This window comes from Eumetopias jubatus, unplaced genomic scaffold (genome assembly GCF_037043125.1).
Source record: "Eumetopias jubatus isolate StellerSeaLion01/CBP00866 unplaced genomic scaffold, mEumJub1_p1.0 scaffold_16, whole genome shotgun sequence".
Classification (NCBI taxonomy): Eukaryota; Metazoa; Chordata; class Mammalia; order Carnivora; family Otariidae; genus Eumetopias; species Eumetopias jubatus.
In genome coordinates, this window is record NW_028274822.1 from 85,774,270 (window position 1) to 85,801,619 (window position 27,350).

At 36.9% G+C, this 27,350-nt stretch overlaps 1 protein-coding gene and 1 non-coding gene across 3 annotated transcripts in view; one reads left to right on the forward strand and one right to left on the reverse strand.

Annotated features, from left to right (window-relative positions):
• Positions 1 to 3,107: 3,107 nt before the first annotated feature.
• Positions 3,108 to 27,350, reverse strand: part of IFT81 (intraflagellar transport 81) — a 78,286-nt gene continuing 54,043 nt past the window's right edge. For both annotated transcript variants that reach the window (XM_028116411.2, XM_028116410.2), the window contains 7 exons: positions 27,010 to 27,138; positions 25,453 to 25,542; positions 15,529 to 15,615; positions 14,430 to 14,501; positions 14,260 to 14,345; positions 9,373 to 9,418; positions 3,108 to 3,717 (listed from right to left, as the gene is read on the reverse strand). In XM_028116411.2, the coding sequence (XP_027972212.1) occupies positions 3,535 to 3,717; positions 9,373 to 9,418; positions 14,260 to 14,345; positions 14,430 to 14,501; positions 15,529 to 15,615; positions 25,453 to 25,542; positions 27,010 to 27,138 (693 nt within the window). In that variant the 3' untranslated portion in view covers positions 3,108 to 3,534. The remainder of the gene's footprint in view (positions 3,718 to 9,372; positions 9,419 to 14,259; positions 14,346 to 14,429; positions 14,502 to 15,528; positions 15,616 to 25,452; positions 25,543 to 27,009; positions 27,139 to 27,350) is intronic.
• On the forward strand, positions 16,909 to 17,014 carry LOC114219227 (U6 spliceosomal RNA). Its single transcript, XR_003611346.1, has one exon. It is a non-coding gene; the product is annotated as a U6 spliceosomal RNA (small nuclear RNA).

Here is a 27,350-nt window from a genome sequence, read left to right on the forward strand (position 1 = left end):
AGGGAGCCCGATGCAGGACTTGATCCTGGAACTCCAGGATCATGACCTGACCCGAAGGCGATCGCTTAACCAACTGAGCCACCCAGGCGCCCATAAAAGTGCAACTTTAAGAAAAGAATCTTCTGGCTGCCACAGATTGTTTAAAAAAGGATTCGTTGCATGCACAATTTAGATCTTACTTTCACTACAACAATGGTTGAATATATTGAAATAACCAGGTTTAATGGAAGTTAATCGTCAGGCTGCTTACTTACCCACTCCCTAGGGCTAAGCACTCCTTCCTGCCAAACAAGAGGAATGATGTAAGCGCCTAGAACCATTTGTAGAAACAAGCCTTTGATTCATGCTCATTAGTCACTAATGTAGGGTAAATGCCTGTGTATGACAAGGAGGTTTCTGTAAGATACACATCTCCATAGGAAATCATTTTTCAATACAAACTGGATTTTGCCGTTGTAAAGGCAGCTTTGGCAAGTTACCCATTTGTGCATATTTTCAAATTCAATTCAGAAGAATTCAGCAAATTTATACATTTTTAGTTGAGCAACATATTCAGTCTCTTCTTTTTACTCCAATTACCAAAACGTGCTCTGTATCATCTTAGCCTAAAAAGTTAAGAAATAATCATACTTGGAAAATGCACAGAGCTTAAAATTTTCCAGAAAATTTATATATGTTATATAAACTAATAAGGCAGAATGATACATTTGGATTTGACAGTTTAATGAAATGGTTTCTTTTACTATTGCTGCCTATTGAACTAAAGCAAAATGACAGAAAGTATTAATCTAAAGAAGAAAGTTAAGTGTTCTGTAATCTCCTGAGATCTGGTTTGATTTCCACAAGCCTTTGAATAATGTTCTAAGACCCTTCTGGTACACTCCCTGGACCGGAAAAATACATGATCTTGGATTTAGATGTTAACAGACTTATAACAGAAAGGACATTATCCTATTATAAGATTGTTCTTAAAGGACAACCTTTAGAGTTGGATTATTTCCTGAACTAATATAGAAAGCAAGATAAGCAGTAGCCTTTTGAAATTTACAGTTTATACAGTCAGTCCCATGCAACAGTTGGCAACACCGAGTCCTAGGAGGAGCAAATCCATGAACGCAAAAGCAGATTTCACAGGCTACATTTTTCTTCTTTATTTGGGCCATCATGTGGAAGACAGATTATTTTCCAAAATGATTAAGTACTCTCATCAATTAGCCAGCTAGAGTATCAATCGTGAAGGAAAAATGTAATAAGCTCTCCTATAAGTGTCAGGTGTCAAAACCGTCAGAGTTAGTCAAAGCTTTTTAATGTTCCAATCAAATCACAAAATGAGTGGAAAGTCACTGTATAAAACCCATTAAGATGCATTACTAAATGTCCAATGTTACTTTAATAAAAACTATAAATAACTTTGTACTTTTAGGGTTTTTTTCTTCAATTTGCTTTTCTTGAAGTAATAATGATGTTCTGCTTCAGTTAATAAAGTAATTCTGGAGCTGCCTAGTGTTTAATCCACATATTCCTTCTGTGTGGAATAAAGATGGCAAGCAATAATCAAATCAGAATTATAAGCATTCCTTGGAGTATCTGTCGTTAACAATTTTTAAAATTAAGAGAAGAGCACCAAGGATAGTGAAGGCTAAAAAAATTAATCGCCAAGCTTAATAATCTTACAAGCTGGCTTTCCTTAGGGGAATAAAATGCTGTTTCGTTTCTGTGATGGACATCTAGTCTTTCTCAAATATTTGCAAAGGAATTCATACTCTGGCTAAAGGAACATCACTTGCCACTGGCTTAAAAATAACAAGCCAGTAGCCAACACTGAACAAATACATCTACCTCAATGTTCAAAAACTGATTTATTGAATTAAGAAAGGTTTGTTTCCACACCGAAACACAGCCTTTCCTTGTTTAGTATCTGGTGGATCTAGCTGTTGATCTAAAGGCACAAATGAGAATTCTGGTAGCTGATACTTTCCCAAATAAGAGGCTAAAGTAAGCTAAGGACCAGATTGAAACCACATAATAATATTAAAATGCTTCTTTTTTTCCTTGAAATTTATTAAAAGAAGTTTCTTTCCATACCTTCTTGGTAAGTTCTTCCTTGCTCTGATGGATCCCATCTTTTCTTGCAATAGCTCCTAGAGTCACCAAGGTTGGTAAGTTTATCTGATTACCAAGGAAAAAGCTTTCAAACAAAAAGTAAGAGTAGAACACACTTGGAAACAAAGAGATCCAAAGCCATAATCAAGTTTGCATGTTTTGTACAGGGTAGAAATAACTTTCTTCATTGAAATGTTCTTTGCCGCTCACTGCCATCCCCAGGATAGCTACAGAGAACTAACCCAAGATGGACATGCTAATAATTTGAAATCTGAGTTTTCAAATCTAAAGGGAAGACATTTTTTTAAAGATTTATTTATTTATTTTAGAGAGAGAGAGAGAGAGAGAGAGAGAGAGAGAGAGAAAGCTAGAGCACAGCAGAGGGGCAGAGGGAGAGGAAGTCTCAAGAAGACTCTGCGATGAGCGTGGAGCCTGATGCAGGGCTCTATCTCAGGACCCTGAGATCATGACCTGAGCAAGAATCAGACACTTAACCGAATGCACCACCTCGGCACCCCTAAAGGAAGACATTTAAAAAAGTATAATGAAACTGAAATGAAGTAAAGGGTAGCATATGAATTTAGTATCTTTCTTTAAGGAAAAATCAAAGAAATCTTCAAGTACCCTGTCCAAATGAAGCAGAAATTAGAAGCACTTTGGACCCTAGAATTTCACTTGGAATCCTACTGTAGCTTTTTAGCATATGATAATTTCTATATTCTAGGACTACTTTTTTATATTTAAAATAAAAGTCCCCAAGACCTAAATACTATAATAGATTTTAGGTAAAAATAAGTAATAATCCTTAAATTTAATACAATACCATAACACAAATAGTTAAAGAATAACAATTTGACACAGCTACATAATTAAAAAATAGTCATCATATGTGCACCAAGTTTTATTTGCCTTTAAATAATACAGACAGAACAAATATGTTATTTAAAATAGCAAATTTTCTTGAATTTTATAGAAGAAAGAGAAACTGAAGTGAAACTGTAGGAATTGCTGAACTTCAGATAAATGTTTCTTCAAAACAAGAGATATTAGTTCCTAAAAGATTCCTCTAAAGTTAAAAAAAGATTAGGAAGAACATTAAGCCATTGGGTTATTACATTTTTAAAAAACTACATGCTTTTTAATGGACATGTTTACATTTACAGAGAGTAAACTTAGCCGCCTGTCTCATAAAACTCCTAAGACACCACTGATCTCTAAACTAAGCAAAACAATAAAAGCCGTTTTTCATATTAAAAAACTTTAAAACCTAAATCTACCTTAACATTATCTTCCAAGGAAACTTAATAGGAATGGTTAACCTGAAAGCAAAATGTTGTACAAATCACTTTCCAGAAAAAAATACATTATGGGATTAGGCTTACATCTAGTAGTATCAACTAAAACCCCGAACTTGAACGATGGCACATGGATTCAAAGTACCAGCCGGTCCTCCCCGCCCTCCTGAATTACCTGACCCATGGGAGTTTGGCTTTGTTGTTTCAGAAAGCACTGTTTCTTACATTCCATCAACTGTTCGAAATCACGCCACATTTTTGCTTGTTTCATATTTGGACCATGACTTTCTCGTACAGCTTTTTGTTTTTCTCGGAGTTTCTACCATAAAAAAAAAAAATCAAGAATGATTAAATCTCAGTTGCAGGGATTTACTTCTTTTGCTATCATCAGAGGAACATGGTCTGCTTTTTGTACATCTGATGAATAACAGTTAACGAAACCAGGTTCTTCTGAGATGTATGAAAACTAAGATGATAAAAGTTAATTAAATTGATGATAGATGTAGGAAGCTTGAAGTTAAAAAGAATAGAAAAATATAAAAGAAAGGGAGGGGAAAAAATAAAGGGAATCAGGAAAATGGAACAGTATCATGGTGTGGAAAAAAGAATGCAGATTTTGGAAGTCAGAAGACTGGTTTCAAACTTGGCTTTGTCACTAGCTGTAAGTAAGACAATTTCTCTGGACCTCACTTCTCTCAATTGTCAATTAAGGCTAATAAAAGGGGATAATTATAAAATTATCTGCCTTATGATTATTATTTTTAAAGATTTTATTTATTCGAGAGAGAGAACGTGAATGAGCGAGTGAGAGAGAGCATGAGTACGGGGGTAAGGCAGAGGGAGAAGCAGATTCCCTGCTGAGCACAGAGTCTGACTCAGGGCTTGATCCCAGGACCCCGGGATCATGACCTGAGTTGAAGGCAGTTGCTTAATCGACTGAGCCACCCAGGCATCCCATAAGATTATTTTTTCACATGACATAATAGGTCTGGAAATACTTGATAAACTATCATATGTTATATATTATTATTATTATTAAATATTATATTCTTTCCTGAATCTGTGTGTGCTCTATGTGTGCCCAAATAAATCAAATTGTATGCATATATTCCTCAGGAAGAAGGTTTTCTGATTTTTTAAAAAGTACACTATTAAATAAGCCATATCCTTATCAGAATTGTTCTTATTTTTATTTTTATTTATTTTTAAGTAGGCTCCATGCCCAGTGTGGGGCTTGAACTCACAACCCTAAGATTCAGAGTCTCATGCTCTACCAACTAAGTCAGCCAGGTGCCCCCAGAATTGTTTTTGTGACTAATAGCCTATATGATTCCATCTGTCAAAACTGTTCTACTCATAGACTCTAAGATTATAAACAGGAATAAGAAAATGTTTCAATACATTGTAAAAGTATACTTTGGTTCTGTATTAGGGCAAATTCAGAAAGGGTGACTGAAAGGAGGCATAGCAGAAAGTCAGAGATAATGAGAGGAAGGAAGAGGGAAAGGAAGGCAGGCAGGTAGGCAGAGGGAAACAGAGATGATGACAGTACACACATCAGGAAACACAGCGTGACAGAAATGTACCCAGTGACACTGAGTGTGAGAAATCACCACGGACACAAAAATAAGCAAAGACATGGAAACAGATAACACAGAAATGTCCCATCCTTTCCTCTGTTGTGTACAGCTGATCTAATAGTTGATCTAAGGGCACAAATGAGAAGGCTCGTCATTGGTACTTGCCCAAATAAGAGGCTAAACTAAGCTGAGGATTGGATTCAAAACACTTTACTGAAGACTGCCCTCCCCAGCTATGGCTAATGAAAGCAAAATTAACAGCAAATAGCAACAGGAAACAAAGCAGAATTAAGAAAATAGAATTTAGGGGTGCCTGGGTGGCTCAGTCAGTTAAGTGTTTGCCTTCAGCTTAGGTCATGATCCCGGGGTCCTAGTGATCTGGGGTCCTAGGATCGAGCCCCCGTGTAGGGATCCTTGCTCAGTGAGGAGTCTGCTTCTATTCCTCCACCCTGCTTGTGCTTGTGCTCTCTCTCTCAAAAAAATAAAAAAAACTTAAACAAAAAGAAAATAGAATTTAAATATAACTAGCAAATTTTTGACACAATACCTGGAAAGCAAATACATCTATTTAAGTCTATGTTACAAAAAAAAAAAAAAAAGAGAGAGAGCGAGAGGCAATGCAAGAAACAGACTCTGAACTGTAGAGAACAAACTGATGGTTACCAGAAGGGAGGTGGGTGGGAGGATGGGCTGAATAGTTGATGTGATGGGGATTAAGGAGGGCCCTTGTGATGAGTACTGGGTGTTGTATGGAAGTGCTGAATCACTATATTGTCCATCTGAAACTAATATTACACTGTATGTTAACTAACTGGAATTTAAGTAAAAACTTAAATTATCTTACAACAAATATTTTTATCCTCATGAATTAAAACAAAAGTAGTAAGTCAGATCAAGAATTTTAAGAGTTCTTAGAATGATTTTAAGATTAAGGTATTACTTAACTATACATTTTCTTATATTATTGGAATAATTTCCTTGTCAAAAATCCTAACAACCTATACGTTATTTAAAGAAAACGACAGTATATGGGCACTGTGTCAGAAATATTAAATTTAATGTGCTTCATAACCATATGTGTTTGAAACCTTTAACTTTACGAATATAACTGCCAACATTCATTTTTAATGTCACTGTCACTTGATATAGCTTTATTTTGTTGATAGTTGTAATGTACGAGAATACTTGTCACAGGTTTCATTGTTCTTTAAAGGGGAGGTGATATAGTGGGGGTGAGGGGAGTTATAACTTTCAGTACAGTATTCCACAGTACTTGATAAGGCAAATTCTAGTTTATGGTAGTGTGAATTGTAGCACTATAGGTTGGTTTAATTCCAGAAATCCGGTTGGCCTGAGGAAGGCTGTGGATGTCCAGTCTATGCTGGTTTGGAAGGCTTAGGCTATCATCACTTTTAAAGTTTTGGTGTTTTCCTTAAAAATTTAGATCTACTCCATCTCACTGATATGTGGAATTTAAGAAATAAAACAGAGGATCACAGGGGAAGAGAGGAAAAAATAAAAGAAGAGGAAACCAGAGACGGAGACAAATCATAAAAGACTCTTAATCATAGGAAACAAACTGAAGGTTGCTGGAGGGGAGGGGGGTAGGGGGATGGGGTAACTGGATGATAGACATTAAGGAGGGCACGTGATGTAATGAGCACTGGGTGTTATATAAGACTGATGAATGAATCACTGACCTCCACCTTTGAAATCAATAATACATTATATGTTAATTGAATTTAAATTTAAAAAAATGAAAGAGCATTTGGAAAGAAAAAAAATTTAGATCTACTCTAGCAATGAGAGGATTAAGGAACTTTGTTTCTTAAATGATAGAGACTGACAATTGGGGGAGGAGCTCATCAATGGCTCCTTTTGCTGAAATATACTTGTCAGACTGCTGCTACCACTTTTTGCAAAGATCCTGCAATAAAACACCACACGGGAAGGGGAAAGAATAATCTTTATTCAGATCTAGCAATTACATTTGGGTCTTTGAAAGGATTCAGGTTTGATAAATATTTCTCTATACAAAGCATCCATCCACATACTTTTCAAAACAAAAGAAATAGAGGAATGTTTTTCATATGAAAAAAATATATTACCTAACATATGAAATGTTTGGATGAAAGCTAGTTATTGACAATCATACTAAATCCTAAAACCTCAAAATCTCTAGTGAATGTTTACAGCTTGATTCAAATATATGCTTTCAAACATGAAATTATTTCTTTTTTTCCTTTTCAGTATGGCATGTCATCCCATAAATGGAAGAAGGTGCACAGAACTCACAATTTCTCTGATAGAATGGAGGAATCAGCTTTAAGGTTTCCTTTCATTTTTTTTTTAAGATTTCTTTCATTTGTTTATTTATTTATTTATTTATTTGAGAGAGAGTGAGGGAGAGAGAGCGCAAGCCAGGGGAGGGGTGAAGGGAGGGGGAGAAGCCGACTCCCTGCTGAGCAGGGAGCCTGATGAGGGACTCGACCCCAGGACCCTGGGACATGACCTGAGCTGAAGGCAGATGCTTAACTGAGTGGTCATGAGTTTAATTATTGAAGTTGGGTGACGGTTACACATGAATTCATTACATTATTTCCTCTACTTTTTATATAGGCTTGAAATTTTCCATAATAAATGTCTTTATACGTTTTTTCGTTTTTAAGTCTTTTTCAAAAGACTTTACAAAAGTCTATTTAATAATTATGCCATTGTTGGGCACCTGGGTGGCCCAGTTGGTTAAGGGTCTGCCTTTGGCTCAGGTCATGATCCCAGGGTCCTGGGATCGAGCCCCTCAGCAGGGAGTTTGCTTCTCCCTCTCCCTCTCCCCCCTGCTCATGCTCTCTCGCTTGCTCTCTCAAATAAATAAATAAAATCTTTGAAAAAAAATAATCATGCCATTGTTTTCCACACCATTTTTTCCCTGAAGTTTAACTTTAGGATATTACTTACAGGTTTATGGGAGCTAATTCAGCACTTATGTAAAAGCATAGATACATGTATGTTTTTAATAATAATTCAAACTAGAAAATGTAAATAAAGGGGTGCTTGGATGGCACAGTCGGTTGAGCAACCGACTCTTGGTCTTGGCTCAGGCTGTGATCTCAGGGTCGTGAGACTGAGCCCCGCATCGGGCTCTGTATTCAGTGTAGAGTCTGTTTTAAGACTCTTTCTCCCTCTCCCTCTGCCCCTCCCCCCCAAGAATAAAAAAATAAATCTTTAAAAAAAAAAAGGAGGAGTACCTGGGTGGCTTAGTTGGTTGGGTGTCCAACTCTTGATTTTGGCTCAGGTCATGATCTCAGGGTCATGAGATTGAGCCCCACACTGGGCTCCGTGCTGAATGTGGAGCCTGCTTAAGATTCTCTCTCTCTCCTTCTCCCTCTGCCCCTCCTTCCCCACTTGCACTCTCTCTCAAAAAAAAAAATTAAAAGAAAATGTAAATAAGGACACTGGTCCTGAGTTGTTGATAAATACAGATTTAAAAAAAAGATAAAGATAGGGCGCCTGGGTGGCTCAGATGGTTAAGCGTCTGCCTTTGGCCCAGGTCATGATCCCAGGGTCCTGGGATCGAGTCCCGCATCGGGCTCCCTGCTCCTTGGGAGCCTGCTTCTCCCTCTGCTTCTCTCTCTCTCTCTCTCTCTCTCCCCACCTCTGTCGCTCATGAATAAATAAATAAAATCATTAAAAAAAAAAAAAGACTGCAACATCCTTTTAAAAAAAATAAATAAAAAATAAAAAAAAGATAAAGATAGAGCTGGTGTCTTTAAAATGACTGTCAAAATGTGTTGCTTTATGAAGCCAATTAAAATAATCAATAAATTGGGTCACTTAAGCCCCGATGGTCAAGGTCTTTACTATCTACCACCTCTTCTACTAGGAGTGGCTCAGAGAACTGAGAAAATAAGACTTAATCACATATTCCTGCTTTCATAAGACTGGCAGGGAGGGAGCTGAATATGACAAGGAAGGTTTTTGGATTATGTGTGTTAAATGAATCAATGTTTGTAAAGGGCATGGAACAGTGTCTGGATCATAGTAATGAGCTTTGTGTTTATTAAAAAAATAAATTTATACTTATCTCATAAAGAGATACCTGAGAATTATCTGAAAACTTGATTCATTACATGTGGCAGTTTTGTTTCTTATCCAGAACCCTCTCATAAACCCCTTGTTAAATAAAACTAGATTTTTCTCTAAAAATCCACATGCCTTCACTTTGTATACACACACACATAAATTCCTAAAGAGTCTTCATCTTTGCAAGAGTTTAAGAAAGATCCAATTTCCCTTTGAAAACTGTACTATAACCTTTAAAAAGAATGACAATGTCAAAACCATGTGCTGAAAGCCTGAATTAGATACACTTAAAAAAATAAATAATACATTCTTACCTTTCCAAGGTTTTCCTGTTCAGCAATATTTTTTGTATACTGCTCCCTAGGGGATCAACATAACGATTTAGTTTCAATTTACTTCAGTTGATTTCATCATACAACTAAATTATAAATTAACTTATCAATCTAAATATATTAGGCAATATAGATAGTTTAGAGTATTGGAATCAGAATGAAAACCATTACACTCTCTTTCCCCATCATCAGGCAGTTCTTCTGGTAAATACTGCATCAGAAATTAAGAGAATTAAAAAGTTAAGTACTATTTCTGGTTAATTTACACTTAAAACAATAGTAACGCATTTTTGCTTAAGCTACACTTTATTATTTTTTTAAGTTTTAATTTATTTAATTAATCTCTACACCCAACGTGGGGCTCAAACCACAACCCAGAGATCAAGAGTCACATGCTTTTCCAAGTAAGCCAGCCAGGCACCCTAGTCACACTTTATTTTTGAAGAGGTTTGTAGAAAGAAGGAAGGATACACATTTTAAATAAACATTAATAACATCTAACCCTGCAATTTTACTTCTAGAAAGTTGTCCTGCAGGAAAACACTCATAACTTAAGGTAAATGTAAAGACTATTTACTTAACCCTTGCTTATAACAGTGAAAATCTGCAAACAAACTAGATGTCAATAGATGGGGAAATATTTAAATAAATTATGGTACATGTATTCAAAGGAATAATATAGAGTTGTAAAAGGAGGGGGTAGATCTATAAATACTGAAATAGAATTTTAGATATATAATTAAGAGAAAAACTGTATATGTAGTTTAACCTGATTTTTGTATATATACACACATAAAATCTTCCCATGCATTTGCGCACACACACACACACACACACACACACACACACACACACACACACGCAAATGCATGGGAAAGGAATATGGAGTACTTATACACCAAAATATTTTTATTTTTTTAAAAATATTTTATTTATTTATTTATTTATTTGAGAGAGGGAGAGAGAGAGTGCAAGCAGGGGTAGGAGCAGAGGGAGAGGAACAAGCAGACTCTGTGCTGAGCCTGGAGCCTGACGTGGGGCTCAGTCTCACAACCCTGAGATCATGACCTGAGCCAAAATCAAGAGTCGGACGCTCAAATGACTGAGCCACCCAGGTGCCCCTACACCAAAATATTAACAATAGGCATTTCTGAGGCAGGGCAATGTGGGTAATATTCAGGTTTTGGTTACTATACTTCATAATGGTTGCTATTGTTTTTATAAGCATTTCCTTTGTAAACGAAAAAAACCTGTACTTTTCAAGTAAAAATAATACAAATAACATTGTACTGTTTTTAAACAAAAGTATAATTATACATATTAAGATTTTTCAATTATTTTAAGTAATAAACGTGGGGCTTGAACCTACAACCCCAAGATCAAGGCTTGCACACTCTACCAACTGAGCCAGCCAGGTGCCCCAAAAGTATAATTATATTGTAATACTTCATAAGACAAAAGATGATATTTAAAGTGTTAAGGACAAAGATCAAAGGATGAGGAAAAAGGAACCAATGACAAAGAAGATAAAAGAGGCTTCAGACCTCACCTTTAGACAAAAAAAGACGGTGTTTCTGTGTAAAGCTACATCGTAGTAAGAAGGTAAACAACACAAAACTGGAAATCTAAGAAATCATAAACCACAAAGAGAAATTCTAGCAGCTTAAATGAAGGAAGATCATGCAAAAAGGGGAGGTAAACGCAACTAGACTGGAGAGAATGGGAATCAAAAGTACTCGTGGTCCTTGGGGCACCTGAGTGGCTCAGTCAGTTAAGCACCCACAAGGGGCTGTGCACTCAGCGGGGAGTCTGCTAAAGACTTTCTCTCCCTCTCCATCTGCCCCTCCCCTGATCTCTCTCTCTCTCTCTCTCTCGCTCAAATAAATAAATCTTAAAAAAAAAAGTACTCAAAGTCCTTACAGAGCTGGATTGAAGGCAGAATTTAGACATGGAAATGAAGGTGGAAGGGAATAAACACAATCTTGATGAACCTTTATTTTGACCTTAAAATTTATGAGACACTAAGTCAAACGGTTTACCTCCAGCTCTGCAGTGAAAAATAGCTAGGAGAATATAAATGATATATTACTTAAAAAGAACTTATTGATATAGTTCGGATAGCTTTATTTATTTACTTATTTATTTTTTAGAGAGGGAGGGGGAGGGGGAAGGGAGAGAGAGAATCTTTTTTTTTTTAATATTTTACTTATTTATTTGACAGAGAGAGAGACAGCGAGAGAAGGAACACAAGCAGGGGGAGTGGGAGAGGGAGAAGCAGGCTTCCCGCAGAGCAGGGAGCCCGATGCGGGGCTCGATCCCAGGACCCTGGGATCATAACCTGAGCCGAAGGCAGACGCTTAACCAACTAAGCCACCCAGGCACCCGGAGATAATCTTAAGCAGGCTCCATGTGGAACCTGATGCAGGGCTTGATCTCACAACCCTGGAATCATGACCTGAGCTAAAATCAAGGGTCGGCAGCTTAAATGACTGAGCCACCCATGAGCCCCAAGTTTGGCTAGCTTTAAATAATTCATTTATTACCCTAGGACTGAGAAACGTCCAAACTATTTTAGAATTTCCATTTATATTTAATCAAGAAATCAAAGGCTCATGCTCTTTTACCATACAACACTAATATGTAATTTTTTAATTTATTCGATGAATTTATTCAAGAAATAATTATGGAGCACCTGTTATGTACCAAGCATGCCCTGGGGTTTCAGGAAGAAAACAAGACAGAATCCTTTTCCTCCAGGAGCTCATACTATATAATTTCCAAAACACTGCTACATGCATTATATTTAACTTGATCTTTGGTGGTATAAATTTTCCTCCTTATTTGTAGATGAGGAAATGATTTGCCCAAGGTCACAAAACTCAGAACTAGAAAAATGAGGTTAGAAAGAAATTTTATGAGTCCCTCTTTAGTACTTCAAAATAAAACATCCTGCCTCTTTAAATAAAATTAAAATTTGCAGACAATCTTTCAAAACCATACTAATTCCTCAGACCTTTGGTTTTACTCAAAAGTACCATAAAAGTAGAAAATGGAATAACAATAAAAATATTGTGTCTAATAATAATAATATTTTAAACATGTATCAATGAATTTAGAGTACAGTTAACTCCATTTTATTCATAATATTCTTATGTCCTACTCTAGCCAGGGAAAAGTATTTTTTCTATAGGAAAATAAAGGAATGGTAAAGGTTTATGATGACTTTCAAAATGATGAAGAAGAATATCTGGCCTGAAAACCAATAGTTCAGGGGCAATATTTCCTTCTTTACTATTTATATTGTAACTTTGGAAGAAATGGAACTTAATTTCTAAAACTTTTGTTTCTCAAGGATAAAAGTAACTTCTCACATTTGTAAAATATTACCACTGACCACACAGATTTATTTGAGCAAAGGTTATATTCAGTGAAAGAATGTGAATAAGTACATTTAATATGTGTAATTTGTCAGAGTATTAGAAGAAATATTGTTCTATTTATAGGACATGTTCAGTCTGGCTTGCATTCCAGTGCATTATATATTTAAAAAATTAGATTCTGCAACATTCCATTTATTAGATTTTTTTGTAACATTAATGTAAATGCCACTAAAAATCTCAAGTGCCATCTAGAATAAATGTGAATCCTTATTTTGAGTTCTTACTGGATGGTAAAAGCGAAACATCCGAATTGTGGTTCAGGGGCAAAGAAAGCTTATCTTGTTCGATTACTGCATTTTGTCACAGCTAGCAATTCAACCATAAGTGCATTTTCTTTCAGGCAGCCTTTGATTTATTACAGTATGCTGCAAGCTTGGATTACAAAAAAAATCACCATATAAGGACTAGTGGTATTTACACACCCTTCCTTGTTTTGAAGGCTGGCACAATGCAAACACACAGCTTCTAGCTGAAATACACTCACGCACTACACAATGAGCAGGCAGATGACTAGAGTCCAGGCTATGTGGGACTTTAAAAATAGACCGATCTTAGTGCTTATGAAAAAGGAACCATGAAATTATATGTATTCCTGGGGAGGGGAGAATGGGAAGTTATTGTTTAATGATTACAAGAGTTTCTGTTTGGAGTGATGAAAAAGGGTTGGTATTATATACTAGTGATCACTGCACAATATTGTAAATGTAATCAATGCAACTGAATTATACCCTTAAAACTGGTAAAAATGGCAAATTTTATGTTATTAGGTTTTTTTGCCATGATAAAAAAAAAAAGTAAGCAAGCCAGCAAGAAAATTGTGTGTTTTCCTACTTAGTAAGTTAGTAGGGCTGGACTATCCGGAAGATGTTTAACAAGATTTAATCCTAAATAATATCTTAGTATCTGCTTATTTAAGTACTCCCAATCTTAGTAATTTAATAATTCCATCTTGTTTATAAAACTTCTATAAGTGACAGCCACCAAATAGAATGAAATCTTGCCATTTGCAACAACATAGATGGAGCTGGAGAGTATAATGCTAAGTGAAATAAGCCAGTCAGAGAAAGACAAATACCTTATGATTTCACTCATATGTGGAATTTAAGAAACAAAATAAATGAACAAAGCGGGGGGGGGGAAGAGAGACAAACCAAGAAACAGACTCTTAACTATAGAGAACACATTGATGGTTACCAGAGGGAAAGTAGGTGCGGGGATGGGTGAAATAGGTAATGGGGATTAAGAGTATATCTATCATGATGAGCACTGAGGAATGTGTAAGATTGTTGAATCACTATACTGTATACCTGAAACTAATAGAACACTGTATGTTAACTATTCTGGAATTTAAATAAAAAATTTAGTAAAAAAAAAACTTCCTAGGTGAAAACATTAAGTAACTCAATATAGAAACAACAAAATTACTTGCCTAATTGCCTTTCTTTTTTCTTGTTGATCAGAAGAGACATATGCCTTCATCTCATCGGTAGCTCGACGAAGTTGTATTTCTAGGTTCTAAGTGGAAAGACCAAGTTTTAGGTTAAGTCCTTGATACAGAAAAATCTCAGAAAGGTTTTTGATCCATTTTCTTTGTTTTACCTTAATCATACAATTTGTGTAATGGTATCTACTTTCTTCTTGAAGACATTCTTCACGTAGTCCCCTGACTTCCTATAATATATAATTTTAAATGGGCAATATTACTGAAAGAGTAATAATCAAATACAGAGAGGATGACTTTAAATGTACAACAAAATACCATCAGCGTAATTTCTTCCTTTGTAATTACAATTTTGTTTACAATAGACTAGGTTGCAATCTTTTCTAGAGACTACTCATATCACTCTAAAACCTACAGGTTTAGTTATTCACTTATTAAGTACCTATTGTGTGCCCAACTCTGTGCTAGGTGCTGGGGACATAGTGAACAAGACTACAGATTCCTGCTCTCATTCAAGGAGAGGAAGCAGACATAAGCAAGGAGACAGGTAACGAAGGTAGTTTCAGATAGGAATAAGTACTATGAAGAAGAGTCAGCAGTAGAATGTAATAGGGTGACCGAATGGGCAACATTAATAGGGTGATCAGAGAAGGCCTCTAGGAGGAGGTAACATTTAGGCTGAGACCTGATGATGAAAAGGGGAGATCAAGGCAAAGAGCTGGAGGCAGAGTGTCCCAGAGAGAGAAGAGCACAAGCAAAAGCTATGAGGTGAAAACAAGCTTGGCCTGTTTGATGCGCAAGAAGGCAGCCAGTGTGGCTGCAGCCCTTGTGGATGAGGAGCAGAGCACATGGACATGAAGTTCGGGAGGCAGGTGAGCCTTGCAGACCATAGTTTGGAAGTTAGATTTTAAGTGCGATGGGAAGATAGTGGAGGGTGGCCTAAGTTTTCTACAGGTTTCTTTGGCTCTCTATGGAGAAAAAAACCTTAGGAAGGTGAGGGTAGAGGTGGGAGACCAGGTCCGAGTTACTGCGGGAGTCTAGGAGATGCACGATGAGGGCCTGGACTTTGGTGGTTGTGCTACAGATGGAGAATTCAGTGTGTACGCATCAAGTCTGAAGAAATAAAGATCTCTGGAGCTTAGGAGACCAGCTCAGGGGATGAGGGTAAAGATTTGGGAATCTTTTGTTGTCGGTGTAATGAAAACATGTATGCACAGGCAGTTTCTGCTAAATTGCTAAAATAAACTATCTTCTTACCTGTTCTAATTTGGATCGGTTGCTTTCGAGGCCTGCTGCACAGCTATCATACTGGGATTTCTTTTCATCACACTCCTGGGTTAGTTCCTAGTATGAAAGGATAAATGATTGAATAAGTGAAAAACAAAGGCCTAAAATGTGGCCCTGAAACAATGCATGCCCTTGTCAGTCTTGTAACTTAACTCTAAGCTTCTTGGCATACTTAAGAGTTATTTATACAACAAGCAGACATTTGAGAATTATGACAGATGAAGGTACTGATAAAAATAATAGCTACCATGTATTGAGCTGTATGCCAGGCTCTTTATTAGGAGCTGGGGATACAACAGTGAGCAAAACAGCCAGAATCCTTTCCCTAAAGTGTGTTCAGACAAGTAAACAGCTATCATGGGCAAATATGTGTTATAGGAGAACATAGGGCTCTCATAGGACCTAACCCAGGCTTGAAGATTGGCAGGGATAGAGAAACCGGTATCTAAGTTGAGGGACGAAAGATTAATACAATAGTTAGAGGGGAAGGTGAACAAGGGAGGAGAATGTTCAGGAAAAAAGAACACTATGTACGAAGGCTTGGGAGGCAGAGAGAACGATAATTGAGGATGAACAAGTAGTTTATTATACTGGAGTATGTCTGGGAAGAGGGGAAGACACTGAAGTCTTTGGCAGGGGCTTGGTCAGAAATATGGAAACCATGGTAGGGCCTCTGAGCTTTACACTTGTCAATAATTCAATCTTACCACAACCCTTTGAGTAGGTATTAATATCCTGACACCACGCTGGGAGAAAGTTCATGGAGGCCAAGTACCTTGCCAAAGATTATACTGCTGTAAAGGGGTGTCAGAATTTGAATTCAGGCTGTTTGAGTAGTTTCAAACTTTCTTCTAACGTAATATTTTGGATTAGATAACTTGAAAATCTTCTATAAATACTTAGAAATGTTAAAAATATCTGCAAATGCTTGATAAGGTGACGCAAACATCTTTTCAAATCCAGAGCTGAAATGAACTTCTCAAGGAAGTAAGAGGAATTACCAGGGCCAGAAACAAAGGATGACACCCTGAGCCTGCCCTTGGTGAAGGAAGCTGGGAGCAGTCAATCTTGGTAACGGAGGGATTCTAATATTCAGGCAGGGCAGAAGACAGAGTGGAAAGTTAGAACTGAGAACCCCACAGAATCCAAACTGTTTTTCAGTCTGGGTGTAAAGGGTTAACACCAGGCCTGGACTGAAGCAAGCCAGCCTCAGAATGACCTTGGTTTCACACAGCAGTTTCCGTGGGAACAGGAGAATTAACATAAATGGGTAATGTTGTGTGTGCTTCCTTTGTTGTGTGGGACTGCATCTGGTTTGGGGTGACTGGCACAGTAGGAAAAACGGGTGGGGTGCCCACTGAGGAGAACATATACTAAAACTGGAATGATACAGAGAAGATTAGCATGGCTCCTGTGCACGGATGACATGCAAATTCGTGAAGTGTCCATATTTAAAAACAAAACAAAACTGGTGGGAACTCTCTCCTGGGCTCAGACCTAATTGGTGGTGACACGGCTAAACGCACCAAGGAGGTCAGAATCATCCGTAAATATAGGACCCGTTATAGTGCCTCCTTCAGGAAATTGGTGAAGACGGAAATAAGCCAGCACGCCAAGTACTTGCTCTTTCTGTGGCAAAACCAAGATGAAAAGAAAAGCGGTAGGGATCTGGCACTGTGGTTCCTGCATGAAAACTGTAGCTGGTGGGGCCCGGACCTACAGCACCACTTCTGCCCTCACAGGAACATCTGAAGGAATTGAAAGACCGGTAGAAGCTCTACCATTTGAAACACTGCTGGTCTATGATAAATGGATTAACTTATGCATCAAAATTACTTTGGTTTGCTGTTAAATTTGTTAATTAGATGTTCTGATTTTCATTGCATTAATTTTGCTTTCTCAAAAGAGGCTTGGAAATGAAAATCCTTCTAATTGTAATTGGAGAAAGGAAACTGGTGGTAAAAAGGAGCTGTGACTTTTCTGTATAAAAGGGACCTACAGATTTCTAAGGCTCTCATGGGTGACAGTCATACACACCCTAAATGGGAGAAGGGGCAATAGAGGCTGTGACTGCTGGGCCTCTCAAGGAGATGAGGACACTCTAGTAGATGACAGCCTTTTGTTTTGGTCTGTGAGTCTGATGGCTAAACTAATCAGTAAATGCACTTGTGCTGCTGCAGAGGCAGCTGGAGGAAAGGGGCCTGTCCTCAGGCAGGTTTGGGTTTGAATTTACCCTTACCTACATGAACTGCTAAGCTGAGATATTAATTCAAAATCAGCTCTAAGCTTGTGATAGTCCTAAAACACCTGGCGGAGCCAACTGCAAAGCCACTCTGGAGGGACACACCCTCCATCCTAGCTGCTGGGATTCAAAAGACAAAACCCTACTAATGATAAGCTCACAATCCAAAAGTATAAACATACATGGAACCAATCAATCCTTATGCGTGAAGATGAGAAGATTTAAAAAAAAACAACAACAACCCAGTAGGCCGGCACTTCCAGGAACTTTGGATAGTAGAAGTAAACCTATTAAATAAATATGCTTGAAATAAAGTTATAAAGGAGGAACTGAAAAGAAAAGATTAAAAAATGTACAGTGAATAAAAATAGACTAACATGAAAAAAAGTCATTGAAATTAAAAATTGAATGGCATAAACATAAGAACAGACACAGCTCAGAAGACAGATGAAGAAATTATTTAAAATTCATTGCAGAGACACAAAAAGATAAAAATATGAAGGCGAAGTCATGCAACAGAGGACAGACACCCCCTGTTATCCCCATAGGGACGTGATAAGTATGCCTAACATGCATCTAATAGTAGTAGCTGGAGAACAGACTAAAAAGAACAGGGGAGAAAATATTTGAAGATATCATGTGGAATTTTCCTGGAATTAGTGGAAGGCAAAAAGCATAAATTCCAGCAGAGCAAATAAAACTACAACTGTATTTAGATCGTGGTAGTGACACTGGACAACACCAAAGACAAAGAAAGAAATATTACAACCAATTATAGGGAAGATATTACCAATATCTTTAATGATAATTAAACTGATAGCGGACCTTTCAACATAAGAGAAACCAGAAAGCAGTGAGCAAGCCATTATTTAAGGGGAAAAAAAAGATGGTTTACTTAGAGTAATGATTCTTTACGAAGAGAACTACTACAAGAAAAAAAAAAAAAAACAAGGAAATTTGATCAGGAAGAAGAAAACAGAATCCAGAAGGAAGGATGAACATACAAGCAGCGATGGTGAGAACTGTTAAATATGTGGGTAAATCTAAACAGGAAATGACTGTATAAAGTAGTCATTTTAAGTAACGACCACCATGACAACTGCTTTTAGAGACCAAGAAATAAAATGGAAATAAACTACCAGAGGATAACAACACACACGTAAGGCAGGAGAGGGTGTTAAACTATTCTAAGGTCCCTGTATTGCTGGGGAGATGCTGATTAAATTTAGACTGTTAAGTCAGAAAAACAGACGTTAAAAATTTAAGAGTAAACAATATCAGAATAGAAGATAGAAAAGGAAATAAAGGGAATTAAGAAGATAAAAAGAAACAGAGTGGTGCGATGAAGGGCAGGAAAGAAGCAGCACAGTAAACAGGATGCACAAAATAGAAATAAATCCCAATGTATCAAAAATAAAAGTAAATGTAAATGGGATTAAATTCACCAATTCAAAAGACAGAGTCTCAAAATGAATGAAGAAACCACCCACACAAGATCCAGCTACATGCCATTTATGAGACAAGTGACAAAAGTAAGGGCATAGAAAGCTGAAAGAAAACAGAAATAAAAAGATATGCCAAGCAATCTTAATCATAAGAAAGTTGGCATACTTATGTTAATAGCAGACAAAATAAAAATCTTAGACCAAAAGCATTAGCAGGAATAAACAGAGTAAAAAATGATAAAATGAATAATTTACAGGGAAGGTTTTTCTTTTAAAACCAGGAATCTTTTTCTTAACTGTTGTAAAATAACATAAAATGTACCATCTTAACCATTTTTAAATGTACAGTTAAGTACTGAGTACACTCACATTGTTGTGCAACCGATCTCCAGAACTTTTCATCTTGCAAAACTGAAACTCTTATACACATTAAACAACTACCCATTCACCAGGAAGTTTTAAATGATACATTTGAGAAGCCTGATCTGATGAACACATAGAGAACCCAGTACTCAACAACTGGAAAAGACATACACATTTTAAGATCAAGGCACTAAGAATATTAGGTTGCCCTCCTATCTCTTCATAGCCACACTTAACCTAGAAGACGGTGGAGCTATACTTTGAAAATTCTCAAAAAAAGAAAGCACGATGTAAAGATTTTATGTTCAAGTCAAGCTGTTTTTTTAAATATTTAAGGCAAGAAGCTCTAGAACACGCAAGAACTCATCAGGGAATATTGTTCTTGTGAGTTTTTTTTTTTTTTTTTTGAGGATTCTCCTAAAGGACAAATCACAGAAAATAAAAATTAGGAAAAAGGGCAGTGAAAAGATTGGTAATGAGTACTGAATCTAATAATTATAGGTCGAACACTGAAAACAAAAGTGGGAACCAGGGAAATAAAACTGAATGTAAATGTGACGTGCCTTAGCAATGTAGAAATGATACAACAAAACCTGCAGGGAAGGGAAAGGTAAAAGCAGGTGGGAGGTAGAATAAATAAGCTGACTTCCTCAAATCTTAATTGCTGCGGATGGGTGGGGACATATCAAAGGGTATAATTTAAAGCTGATGAATCAAGTTATAAGTATATTAAAAGTATAAAGGCAAACAGTAAGAGAGACTATAAAATTGACTAAAGTCAGGTGCTAAAGGAGAGAGAAGGGACGGAGAAGGAGGAGGAGGAAATACACTAATTTCACCCTTGCTCACAGTGGGGATTAATAGATGCTACCTACAGAAATGGATGATTAATGGTGGAGTTACAAATATAACCACCAGAACAAAACAACAAGCCAGAAACAAATACAGGGAGGGAGAGGGAGAGAGAGAATGAAGGACAAACAGGATTTTGTAATAGGTCTTAAAATCAAGAGCTACCCATAAAATGTACTAAGATCAAATACGTCTGCATATCAAGTAGATATAAATGGGCTAAACTTACTAATTAAAACAAACCCTTCAGATTCTATCACATACCCAAACCCAACTCAAGACCTATTCAGAGACACACCTAAAACAAGATAACTTTCAAGAAGCTAACAGCAAAAGATGGGCAAAAGTACAGTAGGTAAATGCAAATAAAAGAAAGCAGAAATTGTGTTCTTAAGATCAGAAATGAATTTTGTCTCCCACTGCCAAAAAAGGCCTTTGTCCTTTTAGAGAGTAGAATAAAGGTATAGAGAACAAATTTTAGGCAGCCAATAAATAATTATCCATTCATGAATTCTCAGAAAATTTCTGGAACACACATAAGGACCTGTTTTACTTTTGGGAAGTGTAGAGAAAGAAATAATTTCTATTCTTTCCCTTAAATAATCATTCACAGTTTGAATTCTTACCCAGAGCATGTATTTACTTTTATAAGAAAAAGTGATCAATAAGAAATATTTCAGTGAAATCAATAATTGTATTGTATACTCTAAAATGAGTATTTTAGCTTTTTCCATATATTAGCAATTATATGTATTATGACATTTAATTGCATATAATTTATAGAACTACTCCTAAGAAAACAAACATGAAACTTTTCAAGATCCTATTCTACCTCTAGGTGACTATAAAAGATTTAGAAAATGTAAATTATACGTCTGGAGTTACGATACTCTGATTTTCAAACAGTTGTTAATATTCAAATTTAGAACATGCAAGTACAACAGAAAGGAAATGTATTAACACTTCACTATAAAATTTCCTAAATATTTGAGTTGCCCATTAAAGCAAGAAGTATATATTTTTTAGTATAACGTATTTTTTTAAAAGATTTTATTTATTTATTTGACAGAGAGAGACACAGCAAGAGAGGAACACAAGCTGGGGGAGTCGGAGAGGGAGAAGCGGGTTTCCCGCGGAGCAGGGAGCCCCTATGCGGGGCTCGATCCCAGGACCCTGGGATCATGACCTGAGCCGAAGGCAGACGCTTAATGACTGAGCCACCCAGGCGCCCCTAGTATAATGTATTTTTAAGTAGTCCTGCACTTTACCAACATATCTATGTAGTTTTGAGTGGTAAGTACACTCAAACAGGTTAAAAATAATGGTTCAAATGGAGAACAATTAAGAATTTCAGTTAATATTTGCAAAAAGCTTATAATCAATGACATGGTTAGCCTTTTTTTTAGTATACTTTTTATCACAAAAGGTTTCTGGATAAAAGTAGAACTATACATGGATGCAGGAGATGGACATGTGGAGATAAGCAAAGTGAGCATCAGGCACTCACCAAACACACTGAACTCAAACATTTCAAAAAAAAAAAAACAGTTAATACAAATATTATAGACAAGTCCTGTACTCCTTTTTTAAAAAAAGATTTTATTTATTTATTTGAGAGAGTGAGAGAGAGCACAAGCAGGGGGAGCAGCAGAGGGAGAAGCAGGCTCCCCACTGAGCAGGGAACCCAATGCGGGACTCGATCCCAGAACCCCAGGATCATGACCTGAGCCGAAGGCAGATGCCCAACTGATTTAGCCACCCAGGTGCCCCTCTGTACGCTTTTTAAAAGATTTTTTTTTAGGGGAGCCCAGGTGGCTCAGTCGGTTGAGCATTCAACTCTTGGTTTCAGTTCAGGTTGTGATCTTGGGGTCGTGAGATCGAGTCCCACACTGGGCTCCACGCTTGTCGGGGAGTCTGCTTGAGATTCTCTCTCTCCCTCTCCCTCTGCCCCTCACCCCACTCGTGCTCTCTCTCACTCTCTCTAAATAAATAAATAATCTTCAAAAAAAGATTTTTTTATTGTGCTAAAATAATACCTAAAATGAAAATTACCACTTAAACCATTTTTTAAGTGTCCAGTTCAGCGGCATTAAGCACATTCACACTGTTGTGCAGCTGTCACCACCATCCATCCATCTCCAGATCTCTTTTCATCTTCCCAAACCAAAACTCTGCCCCATTAAACACGTAACTTCCCATTCCCTCTGCCCCCCCACAAGCACCATTCCACCTTGTGTCTGGGAATGTGACGGCAGAGTCACATTCCTGTAAGTGGAATCATACGGTATTTCTCTTTAGCAGTGTGAGTTTTCAACGTGGCAGAAGACAGAGATGAAAATGTTGACATGGCTTAGGTACCTCTTGGACTTGATGATAAGAACTGGAGAGTTGTATTATTTGGGAATGGTGGTAAGATAACTACATCTCTTTATAATGAGAGATGTAGGCAGTGCTTCATATACAGAGAAATCTGGTTAAATTACATGAAAATGAGTTTGAGGTTTGGTTAAATTATTATATTATAATAAATGACTTTAAAGAATTTAAGATTTGGTATATGGTTTACTTAGAAAACAATTTGGTTGAAAAGCAATAATATCCCTTCTTTTAAAACTATCTTTAATAATTATAATAATTCTATAGTTCATGTTCTTAATCATTCTATCTATATTGTCTGAATAGAACCTTAAAGTAACTAGCAGTATGTACTAAAATTCCAAGCATGTAAAAAAGTATATATGAGAGGACAAGGCTAAAACGCAAAGGTGAACACTGTTCAGCTGTTGCTAAGAGGATAACGGGTGGTGTACTAAAGATGTCAGTTAAAGTCCCTGACATACCTATAGCCTCTCCAGAGGGAAAATTCTCTAGGCAGTCAGACTTGGTCCCATATCACCCTCCTTTCTTCTCATCCTGCCCTACCCATGAGCATAGCTGGTTAGGCTAAGGATGGACCCCTGACCTGACCTGAGGATAGCTCATTGTCTATAAGATAGTTGGTCATGAAAAACTGCCCCCAAAACAGAAGAGCTGCACCAGGAATTTGAATTAGAAAATGCAAAGAAAATGGGGCAGCTAGTAGTGAAAACTTCAACACAAAATATAGAGAGAGAAAGGTCATAGGGTGCGATATGAACAATGCTTGGAACATGGAAAGCACTTAATAAATGTTTTTACTATTACATTCATCATCATTATCCACAAGCTCCCACTGCTAGCATTCCTGAAACTCCCCTGACCCCCCGTGCTCCTCAGTCCCAGGACCTCGACCTGTTCCACACAGATTATGGTTCTGATCTTTGGAATTCCAGGCAGAACATTTCCTTTACTGTCTTAAATATCCTCTCAATACAACTCATTTAAAACATAAATGAACTTAATAAAAGAAATATTTACAAATAGATTTCTTAGCTTACTATTAGGAAGAAATTTTATCATCACTAGAAATACATATAAACAGTCCCTTTTGTTTCCAAGTTACTTACTCAAGAAAAGCATTAAATAAATCAAGATTAGAATGTAACCATGAAAACAATTCTCGATGTCCTTAATCTCAAAACCTTGTTCAAAAATTCCCTTTCTGAAACTTTTTCTTCCTAACAATCACATCACTTGCTTCCTCTTTCCTTATCAGTTAAGTATATGATTCTGATTATATTTTTTTCTTTCTTTCCTTCCTCCCTCCCTCCCTCCCTCCCTTCCTTCTTCCTTCTTTCTAAGCTCTATGCCTTCCTTCCTTCTTCCTTCTTTGTAAGCTCTCTGCCCAACGTGGGGCTCAAACTCAAGACACCAAGATCAAGAGTCACATGCTCCACCAAGTAAGCCAGCCAGGTGCCCCTTTTCTATATTTTGCTTTCTTTTTTTTTTAAAAAGATGTTATTATATATTTTTATTTGAGAGAGAGAGAGAGCATGAGCGGGGGGAGGGGGTAAGGGGCAGAGGGAGAGGGAGAAGCAGGCTCCCCACTGAGCAGGAGATCACAACCCGAACTGAAGGCAGACACTTAACTGCTTAACTGACTGAGCCACCAAGGCGCCCCATCTATATTGTTCTTAAGTTGGGTTATCTTTTGTCTTTCTTGAAATTTGTCTCATCTCACCTATGAGCATGTGGACTCCAGAGAACAGGAACTTGTCTCTTCCATTTCTTTTGTGATGACAGTGATGTGTAATGGAATGAGCAGGAAATGTGAAATAAGATAACATAGATGCTGGAGTCAAGCTGCAACTTTCTCACTGCCTACTTGTCTATTTGGATAAGTCACTAAACCTGGCTCAGGCCCCACGGCATTTTCTATAAAAAGGAAATGATGTGATTTTTCACTGTGTTCCCTTGACTGATGGATGGCATTCGTGAAGAATTTTATAGTTCCATAATCAGGCACATGCAGTACAACCCACATTCAAACCTAAAATTACTATACAGAGAGTGATAAAATAACAACAGCTAATGTCAGACGGCAGAGGCCATTGGATCTGCATTTGTGGAGGGCATTTACCTTCTAACAGTTTAGCTTCAAAGCAGTGGTTAGAATTAGCTTCCAAGCAATGGTATTTCATCACTTATCACAAGCTTTCATAGTTTGCCCCTGGCCCTGCTCCCCAGCAAAGCAAGTCCATTAATCTAAAGTTAACTTGTCACCACTCATTGGCAGACTCTGAGCTTTTACCTGGCCACAGAAGAATGTGACTTCATATTTATAGCTCTGACATATATCAGATTTAAAGCAAAAATCTAATCTAGCTGCACTTGTGATTTCATCTTAAACTCCTTCTTCTCTTTCTCTCTTTCCCCCGATAATTTGACAAAACAAAGAGCATAAATTAAACAAAAAACTTCATAGGTCACATATTACCCTATTTTGTGGAATCATATCAAAATAACAGTAATAATTTGCTTTCTATAAATTACCCAAGTAAAATATTCAGGATTCTAACTAGTACATCTGAACAAGATAGGATGCTAAAAGTGTCACAAATCAAATTCACTTACTTGACATTTCTGACGCAACTGTCGTAGTTCTTTTATAACTGGGGCTAGAGCTGACTTCTTTTCAGATACCAGTGAATTCAGCTTTTTTACCTGTCATTTAAACAAAATACATGAGATCTAAAAAAAAGAATTCAAAAGAACAAAAATACTACATGCTTAAATATATTTATTAAAGTGTTAGATAAAAGAGTAAAACTGTAAATTACTTCAAAACCAAACAATGGGGAAATGATTTAGTAAATGTTGTTTCAGTAAGATGGAATAGCATTTAACTATTCAAAAGGTCAATTGTTAAGACTGCAAACCATATGGGAAAATATTTGTAATCTAACATTGAATGATGAAAACAAATTAGAAAGTTGCCTGTATACAACCACAATCATGCTGTATTATTAAAAATATGTAATTATGTGGATTATATAGTATATACATAACATGATGAAGTGATATTCAAAATACATAATAACCCAAAGGATATAAGTAATGACCAATCAAAATGGACACCAGCCATAGAGACTAATGGGGTCTCAAAGTCTTCTGATTTTTAGGAGTCAGACTGTAGTGAGATCCAGAGGGTTCTGGGCAAGTGGTCAATGTGGAAAAAAATAGGTGGAAGTGGGTACTCTAAGAGTCTGAGGCAGCAGCTATTTACCAATAAGGAAGGAAAGATTTTAACATTTGAATGTCTGATGAAGCTGCCATCAGCGCCTTCAGGCTGAACAGCAGCTCCAAATAAGGAAAGATACTAAGGACACACACAAAAATGAAGTAATTTTATTAGTTAGGGTGGTATGATTTGTGAAAACTTATTTTTTATCTTAAATATTTCTTTAATGTTCTGTAACTTTTACACACTTCAAAAACCATAAAGATAAGGCAGGCATTTCAATACATAATTCTATAGGGTATTTAACAAACCCATCATGTTTCCTTGGAAAAAAAGCCCTACAAAATGCATAAATTATGACAAGTTGAACAACTTACTAGAATGGAAGCATTCAGAAGAGATTGCTAAAGACGATGAAAGAATATAAAGTAAACAATGTGCAGAAATGAAAATTTGAGTGTTTCACTGAAAACAAAACACAAAAACATCTGCCTCTAGCTATAAAATTAAAAAAAAAACACTATAAAAAAAAGTGAAATCAGGGCACCTGGGTGGCTCAGTCATTAGGCATCTGCCTTTGGTTCAGGTCATGATCTCAGGGTCCTGGGATCGAGCCCTGCAAAGGGTTCCCTAATCAGTGGGGAGCCTGTTTCTCTCTCTCCCTCTGCTTCTCTCCACCCCGCTCTTACTCTCTCTCTCAAATAAATAAATAAAGTCTTTAAGAAAAAAAATCAAGTGGGACGCCTTGGTGGCTCAGTCAGTTAAGCTTCTGCCTTTGGCTCAGGTCATGATCCCAGGGCTCCTTGCTCAGCAGAGAGTCTACTTCTCCTTCTGCCTGCTCTGCCTGCCGCTCCCCCTGCTTGTGCTCTCTTTCTTTCTGACAAATCAATCAATCAATCAATCAATCTTAGGAAAAAAGAAAAGAAAGAAAACAAATCAAGTGTAATCACCATTTCAGACATGTCGTCAAGTGTTCGGCCTTTCATCTCATCAACCTCAGTCTTCAGTGCAGATACCCTTTCTAGCTCTTCCTGGGTGTAACTATATCCAGATATACCCTTTTTCTCTTCAACAGTTTGCTAAAAGCAAAGAATAAAAATAGGTGTCAAAAATGGGGTCCACAAAATGAGTGTTAAAACCTCGATGATTCCATAAGAAGTGTACAGATTTAACATATAACAATAAAGTTATAAATAAAATAAATTAGCTTAGAATCATAAATAATTATTTAATAATAAATAATAATTTGACAATAATTACATATCTTTATAGGTTATAAACTTGCACTAAA